At 50.5% G+C, this 20,845-nt stretch overlaps 7 protein-coding genes across 7 annotated transcripts; 3 read left to right on the plus strand and 4 right to left on the minus strand.

Moving 5' to 3' along the window:
- Positions 1–107: 107 nt before the first annotated feature.
- Positions 108–1,824, minus strand: G6M90_00g082650 (uncharacterized protein; the record flags this gene model as incomplete). Its single annotated transcript, XM_014688005.1, has 4 exons — positions 108–664; positions 711–1,304; positions 1,366–1,547; positions 1,607–1,824. 4 exons carry the CDS (start codon positions 1,822–1,824, stop codon positions 108–110), a joined length of 1,551 nt encoding a protein of 516 aa, XP_014543491.1.
- Positions 1,825–5,625: 3,801 nt separating this feature from the next.
- Positions 5,626–6,417, minus strand: G6M90_00g082660 (uncharacterized protein; the record flags this gene model as incomplete). The annotated part of the gene is made up of 1 exon (XM_014688006.1): positions 5,626–6,417. The coding sequence occupies one exon, from the start codon at positions 6,415–6,417 to the stop codon at positions 5,626–5,628; it is 792 nt and encodes a 263-aa protein (XP_014543492.1).
- Positions 6,418–9,146: 2,729 nt separating this feature from the next.
- Positions 9,147–10,636, minus strand: G6M90_00g082670 (uncharacterized protein; the record flags this gene model as incomplete). Its single annotated transcript, XM_066131206.1, has 5 exons — positions 9,147–9,350; positions 9,425–9,580; positions 9,643–9,764; positions 9,812–9,908; positions 9,983–10,636. 5 exons carry the CDS (start codon positions 10,634–10,636, stop codon positions 9,147–9,149), a joined length of 1,233 nt encoding a protein of 410 aa, XP_065987464.1.
- Positions 10,637–11,565: 929 nt separating this feature from the next.
- G6M90_00g082680 (uncharacterized protein) lies at positions 11,566–12,476 on the minus strand (the record flags this gene model as incomplete). The annotated part of the gene is made up of 4 exons (XM_066131207.1): positions 11,566–11,655; positions 11,713–12,016; positions 12,073–12,376; positions 12,440–12,476. The coding sequence occupies 4 exons, from the start codon at positions 12,474–12,476 to the stop codon at positions 11,566–11,568; spliced, it is 735 nt and encodes a 244-aa protein (XP_065987357.1).
- A 472-nt stretch (positions 12,477–12,948) lies between these two features.
- G6M90_00g082690 (uncharacterized protein) lies at positions 12,949–13,634 on the plus strand (the record flags this gene model as incomplete). Its single annotated transcript, XM_014688007.1, has 2 exons — positions 12,949–12,982; positions 13,036–13,634. 2 exons carry the CDS (start codon positions 12,949–12,951, stop codon positions 13,632–13,634), a joined length of 633 nt encoding a protein of 210 aa, XP_014543493.1.
- Positions 13,635–16,092: 2,458 nt separating this feature from the next.
- Positions 16,093–17,868, plus strand: G6M90_00g082700 (uncharacterized protein; the record flags this gene model as incomplete). The annotated part of the gene is made up of 1 exon (XM_014688008.1): positions 16,093–17,868. The coding sequence occupies one exon, from the start codon at positions 16,093–16,095 to the stop codon at positions 17,866–17,868; it is 1,776 nt and encodes a 591-aa protein (XP_014543494.1).
- Positions 17,869–18,378: 510 nt separating this feature from the next.
- On the plus strand, positions 18,379–20,538 carry G6M90_00g082710 (uncharacterized protein; the record flags this gene model as incomplete). Its single annotated transcript, XM_014688009.1, has 4 exons — positions 18,379–18,540; positions 18,613–18,938; positions 18,997–19,979; positions 20,039–20,538. The coding sequence occupies 4 exons, from the start codon at positions 18,379–18,381 to the stop codon at positions 20,536–20,538; spliced, it is 1,971 nt and encodes a 656-aa protein (XP_014543495.1).
- Positions 20,539–20,845: the final 307 nt, after the last annotated feature.

The following is a 20,845-nucleotide window of genomic DNA, read 5'->3' on the forward strand; positions in this document are numbered from 1 at the left end:
ATACTATGACTTTATATTAGATCTATCATGTACTTCTAAACGAACCACTTCCGATGCCTCTACCAAATGCATTATATAACCGTAAAAAAACCCATCCACCTCGTCCATCAGTGACGCACCCTGAACGGATGAGCCTCGGTATTAAACACAAACTCGTTCCCCCCCTTGCCGTGAAACTGCACCGCAGAGTCCCCCGCAAACGTGAGATACGCATACTTGAGCGTCTCGGCCAGGAAAAAGCTCTGCTGGAAATTATCCTGCCCCCCGCCATCCTTCTTCATCACGTCCCTGATCCCCGCGAAGCCATGCTTGGCCCTGCACAAGTCGCGCACGGCAGTGAACGCCTCCCACACCATGTCGCGGTACTTGTTGTCCCCGGTGACGCGGTACGCGTAGTACAGGCTCTCGATGGTCTCGGGACGCAGGATGTACCCGCCCGAGAAGGACCAGAAGCCGGCCTTTTGGTAAAAGTCGGCCTGGTCGCCGTTGGGCGGGCTGCCCCCGTCGGCGGCTACCCACTGGAACCCTTCGGGCCCGATGCGCGCCGGCGTCTGCTTGTACGTCTCGTAGTAGGAGGCTGCGAGGGCGAGCCCGAAGTCGGTGTACTTGGGCTCGTTGAGCACGACGCCCGCGAGGATGAAGTTGCCGCCGGCGAAGGAGGCCACTGGGCCTGTTAGCAGACGCGTTGATTACGGGATGGCTTCACTTACAGTGTCCGGACCAGTGGTTGATGGTCTGCCCGTTGTATCCCGCCAGGAAGGTCAAGTCGCTTCGGGTCGTGGGGTGCGAGGCGAGGTGCTTGATGGTCGAGTCGGCGGCCGTGACCCAGCGGTCCTTGTAGAAGGAGAACTCTTTCGGGTCGTAGAGGTACATCTTGATGAGGTACTCGTAGAAGCTGTCGGTGCCGCCGCCCCAGCCGCCGCTCTGGTCTTGGAACGTGCCGTCGGCGATGGAGACGGTGTACCCGATGAGGCCGGGGAACGGCTCGGGCTTGCCCTTTGGCTTGACGAGGTACTCTTGGGCTTTCTGGGCGAGCTGCGCATACGTCTTGTTGCCCGTGAGGTCGCTCAGGCGTGTCCATTCGAGGACCAGGGTGCCGAAGCCGGCTGGGCCGTTGGAGGTTGAGCCGCCGATGCGGCGGGTGGGATTGAGGAAGACGGCGTCGTCGGGGACGCCGCTCGGCGTGTCAAAGGCGATGCTGAGACTGTCAGCGAGGGTGGTGGCCTGTTTGAGCAGGGCGTCGACGTGGGCCTTGTTGGTGTCGTCGACGAGGTTCTTCATGGGGCCCTTTAACAAGTCGTAGCCTTGGGGGTGGTTAGCGCAAATAATATTGAATGCTTATGTCGGTGAGGAAGCCGCGCTTACCGGCTAGTAGTCCGCCGAGGTATCGAATGTTGGTTTCAAACAGGGAGATGGACGAGTTGACTTCCTTGGTGGTGGTAAAGTCAACCGTGGCCGCGTACTTGAGAATCTGGTTCACAATATCGGTCTCCTCCATGATGATCGCCGTGCTCAACGAGTCGATTGGCGTCACACCCCATGCGTTTCTGCATTTTGTTAGGTACTGTTGCAAAGATGCATGCATTGACTGTTTGCAGATTCTCACCTGTCGTCATAGTTGCCGCCGGTAAGCGGCAAAAGAGTGTCGTGAGGAAACGCGTGGTCATAATAGCCGTTCCACGCCGTGCGAAAGACATCTTGTACTTGCGAGGCCTTGGAGGTGTCGGCTTCCATTGCGCCTCTGTTGAGCAGCGACCTTGTTGGATTTCCGAGTGCTGGACTGGCGAGAAGTGCGGCAACGGCACACACCGACGGCGACGGCATTTTGAAGACCATGATTGATACGCGCGACCCGTGAAAGCCCTGCTTGGTCGATTGAGAGAAACATTGATTCGCGGATTCCAAGGGCCCCTTTTAAGTGAACCACGGCACTGAGATGCTGCGTCGCGTGGTGGCATCCCAATTTCCCAGGGTGCTACTCCAAGACATTGCATGCAATGTTCATTCATCGTGTCCAAGCCACCAGACGTTCCTGATGCAACATGGGGCCTGGATGCGCCGAGGGGGCAACTGCATCAATTGCATTGTTTAATAAATTAATCTTGCTTTGAGTTTGCGTTTACAAATCACGTCGTCAATGCGACCGGCATCACAGGTTCTACACGTGGTGTCTCGATACGACCTTGTGGACGGGATGCGATCGGCCGAAAGAGGACATGCTCGCCGTGACTAGTAACATTTGAATGGCGTTTCATGGCGAGTCTGCGGGAGATGACGGTGTGGCAGTCAGGAGGGCAGCGTCCAGGCATCACGGGAGCTGCCCTCCAGCCACATGACGAAGAAGGAGGAACTTTGGCGTGCTGCCGACGCGGAATGAGGTCAAGAGATTGGTCCATGACCATGGCCCAATGAGCAGTCAGTTATGCCAAGGGAGTGCAAACCAGACCAGTTGACATGACTCGGCGCGGCGTGTCTTCTAATCAGGGCGCCCAGGCCAAGGCTTTAGTTCATACATGTCCAGTAACAACTGACATGGAGTTTCGGCGCTAAGTTGCCGATAAATTGTGTTCAATGCTTGAACGTTGATGGTGCAACTGGATCCTTGTGCGCTCTGTCTGTGCCGTTTATGCCCTCTCTGTTCAACCAACGAGTTAGCATGCACGCCGTGCAACAAACTGCTCCAGACAACCATCCGCGTCTCGTTGTGCTACGAGTTGAAGAGAAACTATTTCCGTTTTCATATGACGCAACAGGTAGATGCGACCTTGTCGCTGTCCCCAGCAGCCGGTGGAGATTGCTCTTGCCACATAGTTACTAAACAGCCTCTATGCTGTAACATTTGCTTCGGAATAGCCGACAAGCCATCAATCATATAATAATATATTGCGAAACAGACAACCTTGATATGCAGAATGAAACGCGCCTTGACAAGAGTCACAGACTCACCACGCTGCTGCGTTTCCCGCCCCGTGTTTTCACCGTAAATCCGGTTGGAAACAAGCACGTTACTTCACTTCGTCGTTGTTCAATGTCCAGGGGAAGCCTTCTCTAGCCATGCCGAACCAGACGCAGATGTCGCATGTGGCAAAAGAGATGCTGCGCCGCTTCACACCAATCCAAGTAAATGCATATCCTTTTGGCTCCAGTATTCACCCAATCAAAGACAAACATCGCATATCAGACCAGACCCTTTTCTTCTCTGCCAACAAGCTAAGTATAAGCTGCAATTGCATGCGATACCACAAGGCAACGGCGCTCCCAGTCAACCATTTCGAGGTTCCACAACTCTCATGCCAATGGCAACCCGGTAACCCGATCCAAGTTTCTGCTCCCAAGAGTCAAGACAGTCTGCTGGAATGTGCATCCCAGACGACGGACAAATCATGTCTCTGGAAGAAGTTGACAACATGCGCCCAAACTGTGGCAAGCATGGCAACAAGGGCGAGCTGAGGGGAAGAGGATCCCGACAACCAGATTTTCAACCACAAGCCGCCATGGATGCTGGTGTCTGGTCAAAGAGGGGGATAGCATCGATACTTGTACCAAGTTCGGCTCGCCCCTCTGCTACTGCAGTTGGCGAAGATGCACCTGCAAAACTTGGCATCGAAACCTCGACGCATCATTCAGCACAAGGCCCTGGATGATGTTATAATGCCGAGTTTTCTTACTTCCCAACTTGTAAGAGTTGACGATTCTTTTGCCTGCATTCAAATGTTCGAGACGGAAAATCATCAATACTCCCGGCACAGGGGTGGCTCATCTTTACGATCTTTATCCAGAAATCCCATCTACAACTTTTATTAATTGCTTCGCAGACTATTGATGTATCGGGAAGTATCAGGCCCATTTTTGGTAATAGAGGCCGGCATGTCTTGATATGCCCTGTCTAATCACCAGGCCAGAGGTGCATAATCGTCAACCTGAGCCATCTCACGGGCAACAAGACGTATGCGCAGCTTGACCAAGAAACGAAATATTCAGAGTTCAACAGCCTTGTCCGGAGTGACTTCAAATCGTGTCCCTATATTGCACTCCGCAAGTTTCAGGCAATCTTTTTGTCGAGACATGGCGGCCATTGCGTTGTAGATGTGCATCTCACTCCAGATGACGATAATAAACGGTGCATCACTGACCGGGTCCCGTATCGATTCCTGCTCAGAATGAATGTCCGTTTGGCTTGCGGTAATCATCTGACAAGAAGTAACGTTGGGAGCAAGAGTCAAAGAGACTCCCTGTTGCAAAGACTTCCGTTAGCATAGACCGCGACTATGACTGCGACAACAGATTCAGAGAGTCCGCCTTACCCCAACGACGACCGGAGGACTGAACCTCAATCAGCCGCACAACGAATGTAAAGTCCTTATTTTGCTATAATACCGCACTTCTTAATTCATCCACTCAACCCCACTGCCGTCTATACACTCCATGTGTCCAATATTGCAATTTTGACAATGGATTTTACTATCGCACCTCATTTGACCAATCTCTCGCACTCGTACAATGAAAAGGACACCGAATGCAAAGTGATGGTATTTCTCAACCAGAATATTTACACACGTGGTGTCAGGCCCTTGACAGATAGAAAAGGGCACTGTAGTGCCTGAATCCCCGGGAGGTGACAAGTCCATGGCGGGCAGCGGGCTGCTGCTCGAAAAAACCGACACCGCTCTGCTAATATTCCCGCTTTCGTCCAAGTTTATGGGAATACATCTCCCTGGAGCCGGCTCAGCATCAATACTTCGAGATGGTACTTGTCTGGCCGGCGACGATACTACGATTGTACCGCTCTCGCTTCTATTCTCGGCATCATGCCGTTGAACAGGCTTTGCTGACACCGCGCCCGGGGCAGTACTTGGCGTTTAGCCTATCTCCATGGCTTCGCAGGCGACAACATGACCAGCGGCTCGTGCTACCGTTTCGCATGCTGTCAGCGAAGTGCTCAGCAATCAAGCCCAGTGGCATAGCTGTTCCGGTTGGTATCCCCCCAACATACGACCTTGATGTTGACGATGGCCTGGAGAGGATAAACAAGAAAGGAGTTGAGCTGTCTTGAAAGTTTCATTACAATACTGGCCAGACAAGCCGAGGGAATATTTGCTCAATAGTGCGTACAGTCGCAAGCTATCAATAGGATTCTGCCGTAATAAACAAAGGCTAGCAGCAACCCAACACACGACATCAAATAGTACAATTACGCTTTGTTCTGCGTCCTTCGAAATTGAGAACCACCCTCTTTCTGATATTAAAATAACAAAAATTGACTTCAAACCTCCCGCGTCAGTCAAGCGAGCCCAGCTTGGCAACACGGGTGACGACCTTGGCTCGTACACTCCTACTTCGGCGACTTCGTTTCATGACCTGTTCCAGTTGGTGCTTTGGAGCGGTGCAATATATTCTAGTTTAGGCGAAATTTATGATATATATAATATTCTGCAATTGGGCGTTCAGGATGGGTCTAAAACACCTTGAGACTTTTACTGTCGTAGCCGTAGGGTATCATTACTCGCTGAACAGCGGGCAGGATGAAGCTGGTAACAAGGTTGAAGTTTTCTCGGGTCATGCGACGCAGGGTTAGGAAGCGGCTCAGTGGCATTTAAGGACATGGAATATAAGTCGATAATAGAGCTAGAACCGGAGCTTTCTGAACGAATTTGACAAATTTTGCCGTGTCTCCCTTTTCTTTCTTCCAGCCATCAAGGCGTAACCAAACCCCTTCTTCACCATACGCACCATGTCTGAAATGCCCTTCTTACTGCGCCTATTGCCCTCGGGATCCAGCCTGTTAGCCACGGCATCCAGCCATTCGGCTATCTCGTAATTTCCCACACAGCAAGCCTCAGACGCAGCATCACGACCGGCTAGGTTCCTGGTAATGAGCAGCATCAAATAAGGCGCAGACTCGGCTTCGCCGGCGGTTTCTGGGAACTCGACATTTTCTGGGGCCTCCTCGCCGTCCAGGTCCTCCGGATCCTCCACATCCGGACAAGTTGCCGACCAGTGGTTATATAGGAAGCGATAAAGCATAATCACGAGTTTGAGGTTGCCCATACGCGCGGCTACGTGAAGGACGGTGTCGCCATTACGGTTCTGATGGGCGATGAAGGCATGGCGTTCCCAGATATAAAACGGGTTTTGAGGACCACCACCACATGTACGCATGACAAGGTCGAACCTTGCCATTAGACTGACGACGCCGTTCATGGACCCTGCCCGGACTGCTACATGCAGAAGCGAGTCCTCGGTATCCGGGTCTATCGCTTGCACGAGTGTAAATGGCGGAATGTTAAAGTTGTGCTCATCGGCGCGGACTAGTTCAAAGAGTTGTTGCCTCATCTCCTCCGTCAAGGCAGGACCACAGAGGAAAAAGTCTTTGCGATCCTTCTCTGTGATACGGTACGGGAGCCTTGTGCCGTACATGATGGACGGGTCTCAATCTGATGCTGGCTCGTTGCTGTTCCTTGGTTCGTTGATGAAGAAGCTATTCTGTTACAGCTTGATTTCAGCGATGAGGGCACAGCATAAGATCTGGCACTATTCGTTGGGTCAAATGAAGAGAAGAAAGACACAGCCGGCACCTTTGCGGGTGGATATGGGGGTAGAATGTGCTCTCTCGCGAGCAGGGCGACAGAAGTACCAGACTTTGGATGTTTTCGGGGTTTGAGGTGATTGTACAGACGTTGATTGGTAGTCGAATCTCGGAGAACAGCGGAGCTGGGGAGAAAACAGTTGTCAGTGACATGCCTATTCGAGTGTGAAGGGGGGGATCTTGGGGTGACAACCAACATACATCATCAAGTTTACCAGGGTCGGTCAAATAGGACAGCTGGCATTCAATCACTCAACACGCGTGGAGGCGGAGGTTGTGAATGTGGAGAGTGAAGATGATAAAGAAGGCGCGTGTAGGAAGGGGTGGATGGAAGGTCCAAGTTTCGCTTCCCTGGCCAGCTGCACAGGATGGGCTTATAACATGATTGATTCAATGTTGAAACCAGTTGCCGCCACCTCCCCCATCCTGGGAAGGTGCACCAGACCAGTCCAGCCGCCAACAAACCATGACCTCGTGCCGACCATTGATTGCTCGTGTAGGCACAGCACGAGGTAGGTCAAATAAAAGACACCGTGTGGCTGGTCGTGTCCAGACTAGAGAACTATAATGGACCACGTAATACACTAGAATTAAGCGGATGGGTGAATTATAATAAAGGCATGGCGCGGCACCGCTGCACGCCGGTAAAGCCCATCTCGCGACAGCCTCAGCCACCGCGTGTAAGCAAGACATAGTTCGTGTAGTGACTCACTTCAAAAACTCAAAATGGCTGCGTGTATCATACACCGAGGAGGCCTCGTCCCCAATCCACCACTTCTTTCCTCTCTCTATCACCATCATAGGTCCTGCAAGTATAGTGGATTTTTTTGTCAAGCAGGTTGTTAAGGTTAGGGTTGATTCAGGTTTGTATCTGCGCATCGATAAGGTCCATGGCGGATTGCATATGCATCAGCAGTGGGGTGTGACTTGGGTGTTGCTGTTTGCACTCTTGCTTGACATGTCAGACGTGGTCTGAACCGGCTCAAATGGCACGGGACAGTGCAGTTCTATCCGCAGAGACTTGTCCCTTCATATAGCTGCGTCTTCTCCATTTTTTGCGTTTATGCGTAGCACATTTATACTCATTCTTAATTGACATGCTTATCAGAGTTACACATTTACGATCAAAAACAGAGAAAGAAAAAAGCTATCATTAAAGGAAATTTAGCGGTAATAAAGTTTGATATTATCCATCTTTGGCCATGGCCGGCATTGTCGCAACCTGACCTCTCGTCCCTCAGGCACCTCAGCCGCTGAGCCGCTGGAATGACTTTGAGTAAATCTGCAGACTGTTGTGGATAAAGGACACATAATACACTTGAGTACGTTGACAGGATAAGCAACTGGAAGCGGTCAGGCTTGCCTTTGCCACATTGTATGGCCTTGCTGGTGCCAATTCGACAAAATTGAATTGACTTGATTGATGGAAACTGAATTTTGACTTGTGGCTGCCGATCCAGACGGAGCCGCACATGCACCGATTTGGCAAGGTCTGACTCCACATGCAGCCTGAATGTGGGGTACAGCCACGGGAGGGGTGAGTGGAGGACCGATTACTGGTTCTGTTCGCAACCCTAATACCAATCGATACCTATTCTCACATATCACTATACCTCCCTTCGCTGCTGCGTTCCTACTCACTTCCAAAGTGCCAACGCCAAGTTCCTTGAACATGATGCTATTGGCAATGGAAAGCTTTCGTGTATATCAAGCTGGATCTACCAGCTCAACCGTGTTAGCCAGAGTGAGGGAGGCAACGGCTGTGACCCTCCGCGGGGCTACCATGGAGAGAGAATGAGCCGGGTTCCAGGATATTTCTGTTGAGAAACTATAAGATGTCATGTCTCTGAAGCAGGAAGAATGATGCCTGGAATGATAGTTGAGATGAATTTTCTTAGAACCAAGTTACAATGCTAAGCTACATCTTGCAGGTTGAAGCTATTTTCATGTGCTATTGTGATATACGAAACGTCTCATGACATTAGCATACCCCCGAGAAATATAACATTACAACCAAAGGATGCCAACCTTGGATAGAGAAATGGGGTGGTATCTGGTCAAGTGTCGTGTCATTCGCAAAGACCACACCTTTGAGGACGACAAATTTACTCTTCAGGATACTCCCCAAGCTGGAGGCACCAAACAGATTCTTGGAAAGCGGGATTTTAGACGAGCCCACGTAACAATTCCGGCTAAGGATGTCAAGCTTCAATCCGATAGCCAGCGTCTATATAGTAGAAATAATCGTTATCATGGTAAATGCTAGATTCGTGGCGGTGGCTTCGTGACTGGGGTCCCGTCGTCCGCCAGTCAACAGAAGATCGCAGCCTTTGCCTGAGTTAGCCTCCAGGAAAGTCTTGATGGGCAGCTTAGTAAAGGAAATGCCATTTGACATGTTGGCCGGGTATCGGGTATTGATGGCTTGGGGCTTGTCGTAGAATTAGTCTTCTTGGCCTCATCCCAGTATCGATCTGTGTGTAGCCGAGGTCGACCGGGCATGTTATATACCAGATGACCACTTCGCCGGGATAGTCATTTCTGAGCCGTTTCATGCCCGTGATCAAATCGTCGAGAGGGGCCCAGTCGCGCCGGCAGGATGCGAACCAGTGTCGTCGTTTATGTGGGCATCATAGAATGTCCCGTTCTCGACGCTGGCGATGCGCATGTCAGGTGCCGCACGCCAACTCGTGACCGGTTGTAGAATTTGAGTCTCGGCATTTGCGGCGCTACCTCTTGCCCACCACGCACCGTCGGTTATTTCATTCTTGGCCGCGCCGTGTGAGTCCGGGACAAGTGCCAAATACATGGCGCAGTTGGCGGTCCTTGATGAGGTCGTACAGGCTTCCCGTGTAATACAAGTGTCGTGTTTGTGCCCTCAATCTGATAATTTGCGTAGCCGTTCGTAGTGGTGAAGTCGCCCATCATTTGGTCATAATCAGCTTCATTTTTCCATGGCTTGTCGGACGGGATATCTACAAATTCCCATTTCTTGAACTGGGAAGTCTCGTGACCCCATCATGGACAAAGTTGTGGGGAGTAAGGTTGACGATTCTGACATCTAGGTATGCAATGACGTACTCGCTGGAGTTGCGACCATTTGTCAGCTGGGTTCCTGGGCAGTTTTTCTCCGGAGGTGGCTCAATTCGTGGCATCTCGAATAGACTGATGTACACCCAGCCTGAATGACTTTTAACAGGTAGGTTCTTCTGATGTGATTGTTGTTACACTGCTGCTCAGTGCTGACAATCATGTTCTTGGCACCAATCGATGTGATCTGCCGCAAACGATTGTTATCGTAGTTGTCATCGATAAGCCACAAAGGCTTTTGGCAGTTTCGTGTATCGAGTCATTCTTGCGTATAAGTGGTAAACCATGAATTGGTCCCAGCGGACTCACGTGAACACTCTGGCAGTTCGTCATGGTGACAGACCACGAAGCATCACAACCATGGGCGTCACCTGCTTCCCAAGAATAACCAGGGTCACTATCAAAGACGCCGACGGCATTCTCAAACGGAAAAGGCGGCGCTGTCGTCGGCTGATAGTATGCCGATTCGGTTACCAAAAAGGTGGCGAAGATGTTTCCAGCGCCGTGGAAGATGTACCGGTTATATACTTTATGTTCCGAGGCTGTTCTGAACCACCATGTGGCCTTTTGGCTTTCAATCAGTATGCCACGGGCACTATAGGCGGAGAGCTGCTCCGTGTTACTATGTATATCGTTTAGATCTGGGATCTGGGCCATCCATCTGGTGATCGGTAACCCAGGACCAGAAGTTCTCGAAATACGCGGACGCTTGCCTGATATGGCAACCCGACAGTTTGGTGGGTTGGTTTCTTTTTTATTCGGAGGACACTCGACCGGCATGAGCTCCGTCTTGACCGCTCTTCCAAGACGAATATAGACATCCCATAACGCCGCATTGCCCTTGTCCTTTGCTTGTATGTTCCATTCCATCAGTATGGCGCCAGGCGTCGGTCCTTTGCTAGACAAAATCAGATCTTGCATCTCTGCTGTGCCGACGTTTCCCGTATTTCCCACCTTGAGCATTGCAGCGGGCTTCTTCGCGTACAAGAACCAGTCACGTTGACATCGAACTGAGACCAGGTTTCATCAACAATCCTGGCTCCTTTTGGAACGGTAATGGTGCCCTTGCGAACGCAGGTTCCAGCATCAACGTAGATGATCCTGCTGCCATCTCCATACTTGTTGAGTACGCCTTGCACAGGAGCAGTGTCGTCAGTTGATCCATCGCCTTCAGCGCCTTGAACCCAAAGGTGAATGAAATCTGCCGGGGGTCGCTTTCCAGCAAAAGGATGCACACTTCCACAACGCCAATTCGGTGAAAACTATGTTAATAAGAGCCTCCTGAGAACGCCCAAGAGCATGCTGCCATAGATAGGAACTCAGAAATGTCGGCACTTGCGAAACGTATTGGGGAAGGTCGAGCATTGCCTTGTCTCTGATAAAAGGTTAACGCATTACCCAAAGAACGTATAGGAAGCATTAATTGCTGTGCAAGGCATTGATCATTTCCCGCAAGCTCTGAAAGGCCCTTAACGCTGTAGCCCAAAGGATGCAAAGGGGACCTTGGCATAAAGTCGGATCCCAGCTTCGGAGTCGGCGCAACTCTTGAAGCCGGAATACAACGCACCGTGGTATTAACCCGAATGGCCATCCTAACACTACGCTTCTGCTGCTCAATCGTATGTATTCAAAAGGGGGGGGCACTCAGGCGCAGCGTAACATACTGAAGCACGATGAAGCGGCTCACAAGGAATCCATGGAGAAATTTCCCATCACCTGCTTCAGGCTTATTCGGCGTAATGGGAACATATTTAACAGTATGACGCAACGATACTTGTTAAATTATTAATTAATGTACACTACCTTGTTGTCGCCTAATTTGATCTTAAATGCCGTTCCATATTGGTGAGCAATCTAAACCAACGCCCTTGCTTCTGTTCTCGCTCCGGCATCTACCAAGTCTCGCAAAACGGTCGAATAGCAATCTCCGACGTCATGGAAGAAGTGCTCTGCGCGTGAAGATGCCAGTAGCTCTCGGCGATCTGCAATGCAAAACGTTACTGTGCATCCATTATCGACTCTCGAGGGCATTCACTCACCGCATCAGGATCTAGCTTTGCATCCCAAGCCGAAAATAGTTTTAACAATCTCGTCAACGGCATTCGAATGACTCCATCGATGATGACATGGGCAACGTGCACCCCTTGCGGTTCAAATTCGCGAGACAGAGTCTGCGACAGTGCTCTCAGCGCATGTTTAGAGACGGTGAATGGCTGCATCCAAGCGTTCGCTTTTACGGAGGCCGTTGCGCCCGTAAAAATTAGTGTGGGCACAAATTCTGTACTCCCTGTGGAAGATAGCAGAAGAGGCAGAGCGGCTTGAGCAAAAATGAATGCCCCGGTCCTTTGTGGTTTTTGTTGGTGAGCGGCTTCGCGTGGTTGTCTCACTGTGTTACTCACAAACTGATGTCAAGGCCATAAGCCAGGTCATCCTGAGACTGCCATAGGAACGGCTTGGGAAATGGACGACTGCTAGCATTGAAGATTGCGGCCGCACATTTGGTTCCAAACTTCTCCTTGATCGCGTCAAAGGCGAGGTTCATGCTCTCTTCATCCGAGACATTGGCCTGGAAGCTGGCAGCGATCCCTCCATCAGCCTCGATTTGCGAGACCAGCCCGCTCGCAAACTTGGGCGACCTTGCCAAAAGTGCAACGGGATACTGTTTTGCGAATCGTTTGGCGACGGCAGCGCCGGTTCCTGCACCTGTTGCAGGTCAAACTTGTAAGCCCAAGACCGTGGAAATGCTGGGCATTTGTTCATCCTTACCAACCCCTGCAATAATAGCGAACGGTTGTTGATCCATCTGCAATTGTTGATCAGATAACGGCAACATGAACAAAGACCATCCTCGTGGAACAATACTTTACTTATTGAGATTGGCTGGAGGGATCAGCATCAGAAGGGCCGAGGAGCTGATGAGTAATCTGCCCGACCATCCGGTTACAATGTCGCCGTTGGTGATCAGATAAGCAATGAGAGGAAAACTGATTAACACGTAGTGTTGCATTGCGACTGCATCGGGATAAAGCCAAACCACTAAGCAAGCCACACATGGCCTTCTTGCCGAGGCAATGTAACGCTTCAACGTTTCGTTAGCAATTCTTGTGCACCCAAGGCAGCTGTAGTTTTATTCATACCTGTTGTATTTACGCAAGTTTTCTTCTGTCAAATGCCGCTCTGGTAGATGAGTGATTGCTCATCATAGTACATAGCAAACCAATTCACTGTCAGACTAATTGGCGGAGACGGAACTCCTTCACATTCAACACATTATCATGGCATCTGCTTTCGTACTCATCTTGGCAACCGGTAAGTCGTACCTGGAGCAGCATGGTTCGAAGGCTCACCACCCATTGATGCAGGCTCCCCGGACGTTGACACAAAAATTGCTCTAAAATTCGCTCCCCAATACCCGCTCGCATTCATTTGCGATACAAAAGATGATCTAAAACAGACTGTCAAAGCGGTCCAGGATGCAGGCGGAGAGATGTTACTCTTCGAAGCCGATCTCTCTACAAACGACTACCTCCCAGAATCCATCGCCTCCGTAACCAAGAGCTTTGGGAAAAGATGCGCTGCCGCAATATTTCAATTGCGCACCAGGCTGAGACTATCACTTCCCTTCCTGGAGCAATCTACATCTCATATTCGCGAGACGGCCGTGTCGCCCATTGCCGGTGCCTACGCGTTTGCTCAACAAGCAGTTCCGTTGCTCTTCAATCACGCTGACCGCGCAGGGTATCCTCCGACTTTGATATTCAGCGGATCGTCGGGGACTTCGAACTCTGATAGAATTGCCGACAACGCTCTGGTTGCTTTATCCAGGAGCCTAGGAAGAGAATTTGGAAAGAAAGGCATTCATGTTAGCCACGTCAAATTTAACAAGAGTCGCGAAACATCTTTAGGTACAGACCAAAGGACAGAGGATACCAAAGCAACATCAGTGAGTTGCTCTCAATAAAAAGATGCTTATATTCTGTTTGCTAATACTTGTTGAAAAGATTGCTGAGACATTTTGGCATCTGCATACGCAGCCTTTGTCCTGTTTTAGTAATGAGATGACCATCTAGCTATTTTATACCACTTATTTGCCACTTCGAGAGCCCAGAAATGTGCCAGTGATACGAATGATTAGTTTATGCGTTAAGGGTGTCCATTCTAGCGAGACATGGGATACCAATGAGTTGACAAGGTTGCTGATCGCTGCTCCTAGAAGCTATGTTCCTGAGTGATTAGAATGAGACACTCGGGCAAATGCATTCAGCCTATCAATGCATACACTCTATAAAGTGAGTGGTATACGCCGATTCTTCCAGACAGGAATTGCATGGGTAGAGACATAAGATCCTGATCAATCCCAGCAGTGTAGGGTATAAGATTGTATTCAAAGATCGTACAGCGCGTGCTGGTTCAACCTGATTCACAATTTAAGCTCCAACCAGGAATTACTTTTCTTGGCCATGGCAAATCCTCTCCTACAGTCCGCGCGTATCTCGCCGTTTCTGTGGAATAATCGACGATAAACACCTGCTACTACGTGAAGAAAAGAGCTCCACAGGAAACCTGAGACGAGGAGCCCCTCGAGGGCGGTAATACACATCTATTCCATCCAGCTAGTTTGCTCCATCGCTCGTTGTCATCTTTAATTCGATACAGGCACACATTTCATTTTGACCGGTCATTACTTGGTTTTGTTGGAGGTCAAGGGAAGTAAGCAGAGAAGATGACGGCAAGTTCAACACCAATGCGACAAGTGGCAAACTGCTATGCATGAGGACGCATCGTAACATATTGAGGCGTAGAGGCTGACGTCTCTCGGGGATAGATTGCAGACGAAGAACAGTGACAATGGGCTTGTTCACTCAGCCGATTTCGAGACTTGAGCTGACCAAGTGAGCCAATATCCGGCTGCATGGAGAGACCTTCGTCTATATCCCCCTGTTGACTTTGTATTATCGCGTGGCTCCCCGTATATACGTATCCGAATGCCCTCCCTTTCTGGCCTGGTCAGTATTTATGTACAGGAGCAAGTACGGTCGAGCATTGGCTACGTCAATGTTGGTGCAATAACTGGCCAAACAGAAATTTGCAAGCCACATATGCCAGTCTTTTAGCCAGGTGAACTGCAAGCTATGACCGATTACTCGATCTACTTCTCTTTTGCGCAGTTCCATCAGAGCCACTATATTCATGAGTTTACGTCGCGCGTAGGTAATTTCACTGGGAGATCAATATACGTAGAGTGCCGGAGATGGAGATAGCACCGTCCTAGGCGTGGGGCGAATTATTCACATGAAGGTGTGATCCTGCGGTGGCGTAGTTAGTCATGACAGGCGGGAAAGTCACAAGAAGTCAATATGCATACCGACAAAGCACGACGGCCCTGGGAAGTGCGCTGGTTCTACGTCCGTCATGGAAACTAGCACAGGGGATCTTCATCATCTCATGTCCGAGTACGTCGATTTTCCTAGTGAGAGGCTATGGAAGGTGTATGTCTTCGCTTGAAAATGATGATTGGACATCGCTTAGCCCGCGTGGCGTAAGGCATCAATGACTACACGAGGGCTACTCACTCAAATAGATCACACTACCTTGGAAGCTGCGAGCTGGAAACCGAGGAGCTACTAAACTCAAAAGTTTTATTTAGGCTAGTTCGCCAGGAGTAACACAGCGTAGTGGCGCCAGCCAAAACTCTACCAGTGCTCTAGTAGCCTTTGATGACAAGCATATTGCTTAACCTTGAAAACAAAATCAAGTCAGAACTTCAAAATGGCGACTCTATGATATCCAAAAGTGCTTCATAATCTCATGTAGATGCAAGCCGAAAGGGGAGAGGGTCAAACCGTCGCATCCACGTAAGCCGGAAAAGGGAACCGGACAAGATGAACCCATTCTGGTAAAGACTGGAGCTCTAGCAGGTCTTTTGGAAGCAAAATGTCTCCGAAATAAGTGTCTTCTCGAAGCTCGTCCAAGTATTCGGTCCGTCGGTAGGGCCAAGTTAGTAGATTCGTGGTTGCAGGGGGCAAGATACGAAGATGGATATGTATTTCTAGTTTTTCGACAGTTCCTGGACTCAAGTCGGAGGGCTCTTTGGCATGCATTGGCATGGCACTAGGCTCCCAATTCGCCTAGAAAGTGTGCCGAGGCGTCTTGGCTACAAGACTACCCTTCCCACATTTGAAGACGTGATGCCTGTTCAAGCTTCTGGTTAAGCTTTCAGTTTAACAGGCAGTAGACCGTCCAAAGTCAGGTTAAGAGTTCTTAGGCAAACAAAAACAAAATTATATAAGACGCTCGAGTCATCACCTCCAGAATGCTCACTAGCGCTTTCGGCTCTTGCTATTCCCTTTCACGAATCCGGATCGGTTGGCCAACATATTCAGCGACTTCTGGGCACATCAAGACAACATTACTACAATATGCGACCTATGGTTTTTGCTGGCCTCGTGGGCACGATACTTGCCATCGAGAGCCCGGAGGAATGTGCCGACAGATGCACTCTCGCGTGGTACGAGTGCAAGGGTATACACGGGGGACGTTGGCCCTGCGACGGGGCGTATAGTGTCTGCTTGGGTTTTAATCCTTTCACAAGGGGCTACGATGTGCCAATTGCTTGCAGGGGCAAAAACAAGCCCTTCGACCCGTATGCTCCGCCTCCCCCTTCGCCTCCTCCGCCTCCGACTCCGACGGTTGCTACGGATGTTCATACACAGGAGTGTCTCTGGGCGTACAAAAAGTGCGCCAACAAACCCGATGCCAACAAGTCCACATGTCGTGAAAAATACCACGCCTGCCTGAAGCACAAAAGTCTCAAAGCAATGATTGAGAAGAGGATGATGGTGGACTCTGAGACCACGGAGCCTTCCATCACAGAGCCCCCTTCTCCCTGCGCTACTGATGATTTGGAATGCTTGGGGCACCGTATTTCTTCCAGTACCACGGAAAATCTTGGGAAAACGATGACGACGGACTCCGAGACCACGGAGCCTCCTATTACCAAGACGTCTTCTGCCTGCGCTACTGACGATGTGGAATGCTCCGAGCACAATCCTGCTCCTACTACCACAAAGGATCTCTGGGAAACGACGACAACGGACTCTGAGACCGTGGAGCCTTCCGTCACATCCGTCCCATCCGTCCCAAAGGGCCCTTCTCCCTGCGCTGGACGCTGCTTGCTGGACTACTACAGCTGCTTGCTGGTGCCCGACTTCAACCACTGCCCGACGATGCTCCTTCAATGCCTTGGCTACAACCCGTTCTACAGTGGCAAGCTGAACCTTCCTATTGCTACCTGTGCCAATGAGCCGACATCTACTTCCACTACTCGCACTCCAACTCCCACACCGACCCTCGTTCAGGACAAGTGTGTCAAAGAATGTACTGACATATTGAACGCATGCAAGCGCTTGCCCAACTCCCACGAAGCAGTTTGTGGTCTTCATTTCATGAAGTGTGTCGGATACAACTATTTCAAGGAAGGCTTAAAGTTTCCTACCACCTGCAGAACGCCCACGTCTACCCCTATCCCTACCTCTACCGCTACCTCTACCGCTACCTCTGCCCCTACCTCTACCCCTACCGCCGATCTCTGCGCTCAGAATTGCCTCGACGAGTGGAAAAGCTGCAAGAAGAGCACAAGAAAGGCCCGAGCCCACTGCAAGTCTACCATGACTGAATGTCTAGGCTACAACCCCTTCAAGAAGGACCACAAGAAACCTACTGCTTGCCAGCGATCAGATGCTCCGTCTCCGACCGCCCAACCTACCCAAGCTGTCCGCTCCAAAAGCTGTACCGATGAATGGCAGGCCTGTCGTTCTCGCCCAGGGGCGGACCAGTCTCTTTGCTCTTTCAACTTTGCAAATTGTCTCGGATACGCTCCATTCTCGAACTCGACAAATTCGACTTTGCCGGTTTCGCGCTCCAGTCCTATACCCGCGAATATAACAACCACGGCCCCCTTCCCCTTTACCAACTTGACCACGGCCGTGTCGACAACAACTGCCGTCACCGAGTTCCCTATGTCTACATCGTTCAGTTCTTCGTCTCAGACTCATGTTGGCACCATCTTGGTGCCAACCACTACCATGATGGTGCCAACTACGACCACAAATTTAACGGCTACCGTGACTGCAGCCGCGGGTCATCTCGAGCCGGCGACGATGCTCCTGCTTGTTCTTGCTGTTGCTTTGCTGTAGCGTGTAGGTCCTAGGTAACTGATGAGAGATTGCTAATATTTGCGGCAAAAAAGTTTCCCATCACTTAGCTGCAGCATCAACTAGCTGAACTGCATTCTCAATTCAAATTTCTTAATAAAATCTTTAATAAAATCTTTGTTATCGTGTGATACAATCTGTGCTGATGATATGTTTGAGGTAAGTGACGTTTGGCTCTTGGCTCAAGCTGTGATGCCTGAGCTGCTGCAAGTTGATTGGTTCACCAGCGATGAAATCCACCCGGCTTTGGCCTGGAGACCCCGCAATTCCCCCCCATTCTCATTCTGGGCAGCTCCTTCCTTGCACCGCGGAAGCACATGCAGCTTGGCACCACGATGAAGTGAACATTGAAGCGCCAGCTGGCGTGAGGCGGCAAAATCCCCGACTTTGCCTCACCCTGACAGTCCATACTCCCAGCCCAACTCTCCTGCATTCAGCATCCGTCCCGTCCTGCAACATCCAACGGAGGCATACTGCGCATTGGGCTCCGCCATGCAAGCCAATGTCGTTGCTCGGCGCACCCAGTTTTCCAGTTGTGACGAGTGCCGTCGATCCAGAGTGGGTTGCGACGCTCTGAGCCGTAGCAATGAGACTGGCGACTCGGCTGCTTCTTGCACCCGGTGCTTGAATCGCAACCAGCAATGTACTTTCAAGGTATGCATGCTTCCTTTCTTCTTCTTTTGTACAGCGACTCCGTGATCACAAGGCCAGCTAACTCGCGCGTAGTGGATGAAAGAGAAGGGCGCCGAGCCAAAGCGCGCACCATTGGGCCGACGCAAGCTTCGCCGGCAATCCGAGATATCTAGTTGTGGTGGCCCGAAGGACCTTAATGACAGACAGGATGACCGAATGGCCTCGTCTCCTCGTGATCCTTGGGACCCCACCAAGCCTAGGCAGACCACTGTCTCTTCACCGGCAGCTACAGATTCGACAACCGGTTCGGTTTCGGACTTGCTGAGCCCGCTGGAGAATACCTGGCTTCAGGTTCTTTACTGCGATGGTTTTGACGCAGTTTTCGGGTCTTGGATGGGCAGGGACGGCTGTCCATTCCTGTATGCTTCTTCCTGCCTTCCCGGCATTTCGTAATTTCTGCTAATTCTCCAACTATAGCTTCGCCGAACACAGCCTGGCAGGGAAGCATGTCAACATTGCCGAGGTTTGTGGTCGGCTCGACCGGTGGGTAGCTGAGAACTCTGATGATGAGAGGAATAACCCTCTCCGCGCTCCAGTCCGTGAACCTCGCATAAAAGACAGATTGATTGATCAGTCAATGCGAAGCACGATTGCTGCTTTTTCAGCCCGATGGCTCTACGTTACCGTCAAGGGCGCTGGGTCAGAACAACACCACCAAAACATTGTGCTTGCCCTTTGGAGAACTGCCCGGCGAGATATGCTTCGAGTCATTAATCGACCGTCGTATCGGTCTATGCTTTCGTTGTTTTTGTTCGCCTTGACACCGATTCCCACTGGCATATCAGAGGAGGAGGAGATTGATGGCATTTCGGGGCAAGCGTGCGTGCATGCGGCCTTGCAACAGATACAAACCCTGCGAGCGAGACAGCGAAACTTACAATTCAGTGGATCAAAAGTGTCACCGTCCACAGTCAAGTCAAAATCCGTCGTAGCTAACCCCGATGCCATCGGCAGCTCAGACTTTATTGCCGCAGAGAGTATTGCTTACTGGGCAGCTTTAACATTCGATACTTCAGCATCTTTAACTCTCAACTGTCGCCCCTTGTTGTCTTCTGGTCTGTTCGGATTCGAGGCTGAGCTTCCTTGGCGGCTGATACGAACTGGCGCGAAAATGTTTTATGAAATGACAAAGACTTGGCGCGCTGATGGAGTCATCGACATGACAGATGAGCGAGCAAACCAAATTATTGCCAGCGGAAGTGCATGGAAACTCCTTGCGTGGAAGTTGACATCAGTCTTCAAAGAGGCTCTGCGCGACGGACATAATGAATCAGAAGTCAGTAGAGCGTTCGGCTTTGTCACTGGCGCAATTCAACAATTTGACGACGTCTTCCGACGACCTTTAGAGGCGTGTCAAAGGCGAATGCACTTTCTCGGACAACAAACAAAACTTCGCTGGTGTATGTGATGTGCAGCGTGCTGTGACGTATGTTGAGCTCTTTGCTAACCTTTATTCTAGACTCCTTAATGTTGCATTACCATCTTAGCATACTGATGTTCATCGACATCATTGAAGCCACTGAACGATACGACTTGTTGGCCAGCGTGACTGAGACCAACGCCGACGCAGAAAACGCTGTTATGAATGCCCTGGTTTTTGGGCTTCAAAACTCTTTTACCATGACTGTTGCATCACCTTCCACTCAACAAGATGCCGAGGACGCGTTCGAGGCATCTTTCACTGTACCCATCATATCTATCGATCCATACCCGCATCACGTCGTTGCTAGTGTCCAGCTTATACGGAAAGCTATTGACAGGGACTTGAGACAAGGCAAGATTACTGATGAATCGCATGCAAGTCTTCGATCTACACTGGAAGCGGCGCTAAGCCATCTTCCCCAAAGTTCCAAGTCCGTGCAGGCAGCACGGAACCGATCTTCTGAGATGGGAACGACGGATGCGATATTGTCGCGTCAAGATCCGTATGTAGTCTTGCAAGCACAGTTCGCGGAATAGCACATACTCAAGGTTGATTTACCAGATGATTCCATTGGCCTTTCAGCTTCATGGGCATTTTGCCAGTCGAGGCTCGTGGTCAGACCGTACCACCCGGTGCCTCTAGGCCTCCACCTTTTATCCGATCTATTAGATGCATTTCTTGACAAAAGGTACTAGAAAGCAACGTCCTCCATTTGGCTGCTGCGTCGACTAGGATCGATAGTGGCAACAAGTAAACGGCACTAATTACCTGACCAAGTAGACCCCAAGCTCCGACGCATTGCAACACAAAGCCATGTGGTAAAGTCGGACTATTGGACCGCAC

The sequence above is a fragment of the Metarhizium brunneum genome, chromosome 5 (assembly GCF_013426205.1).
Source record: "Metarhizium brunneum chromosome 5, complete sequence".
Taxonomy (NCBI): Eukaryota; Fungi; Ascomycota; class Sordariomycetes; order Hypocreales; family Clavicipitaceae; genus Metarhizium; species Metarhizium brunneum.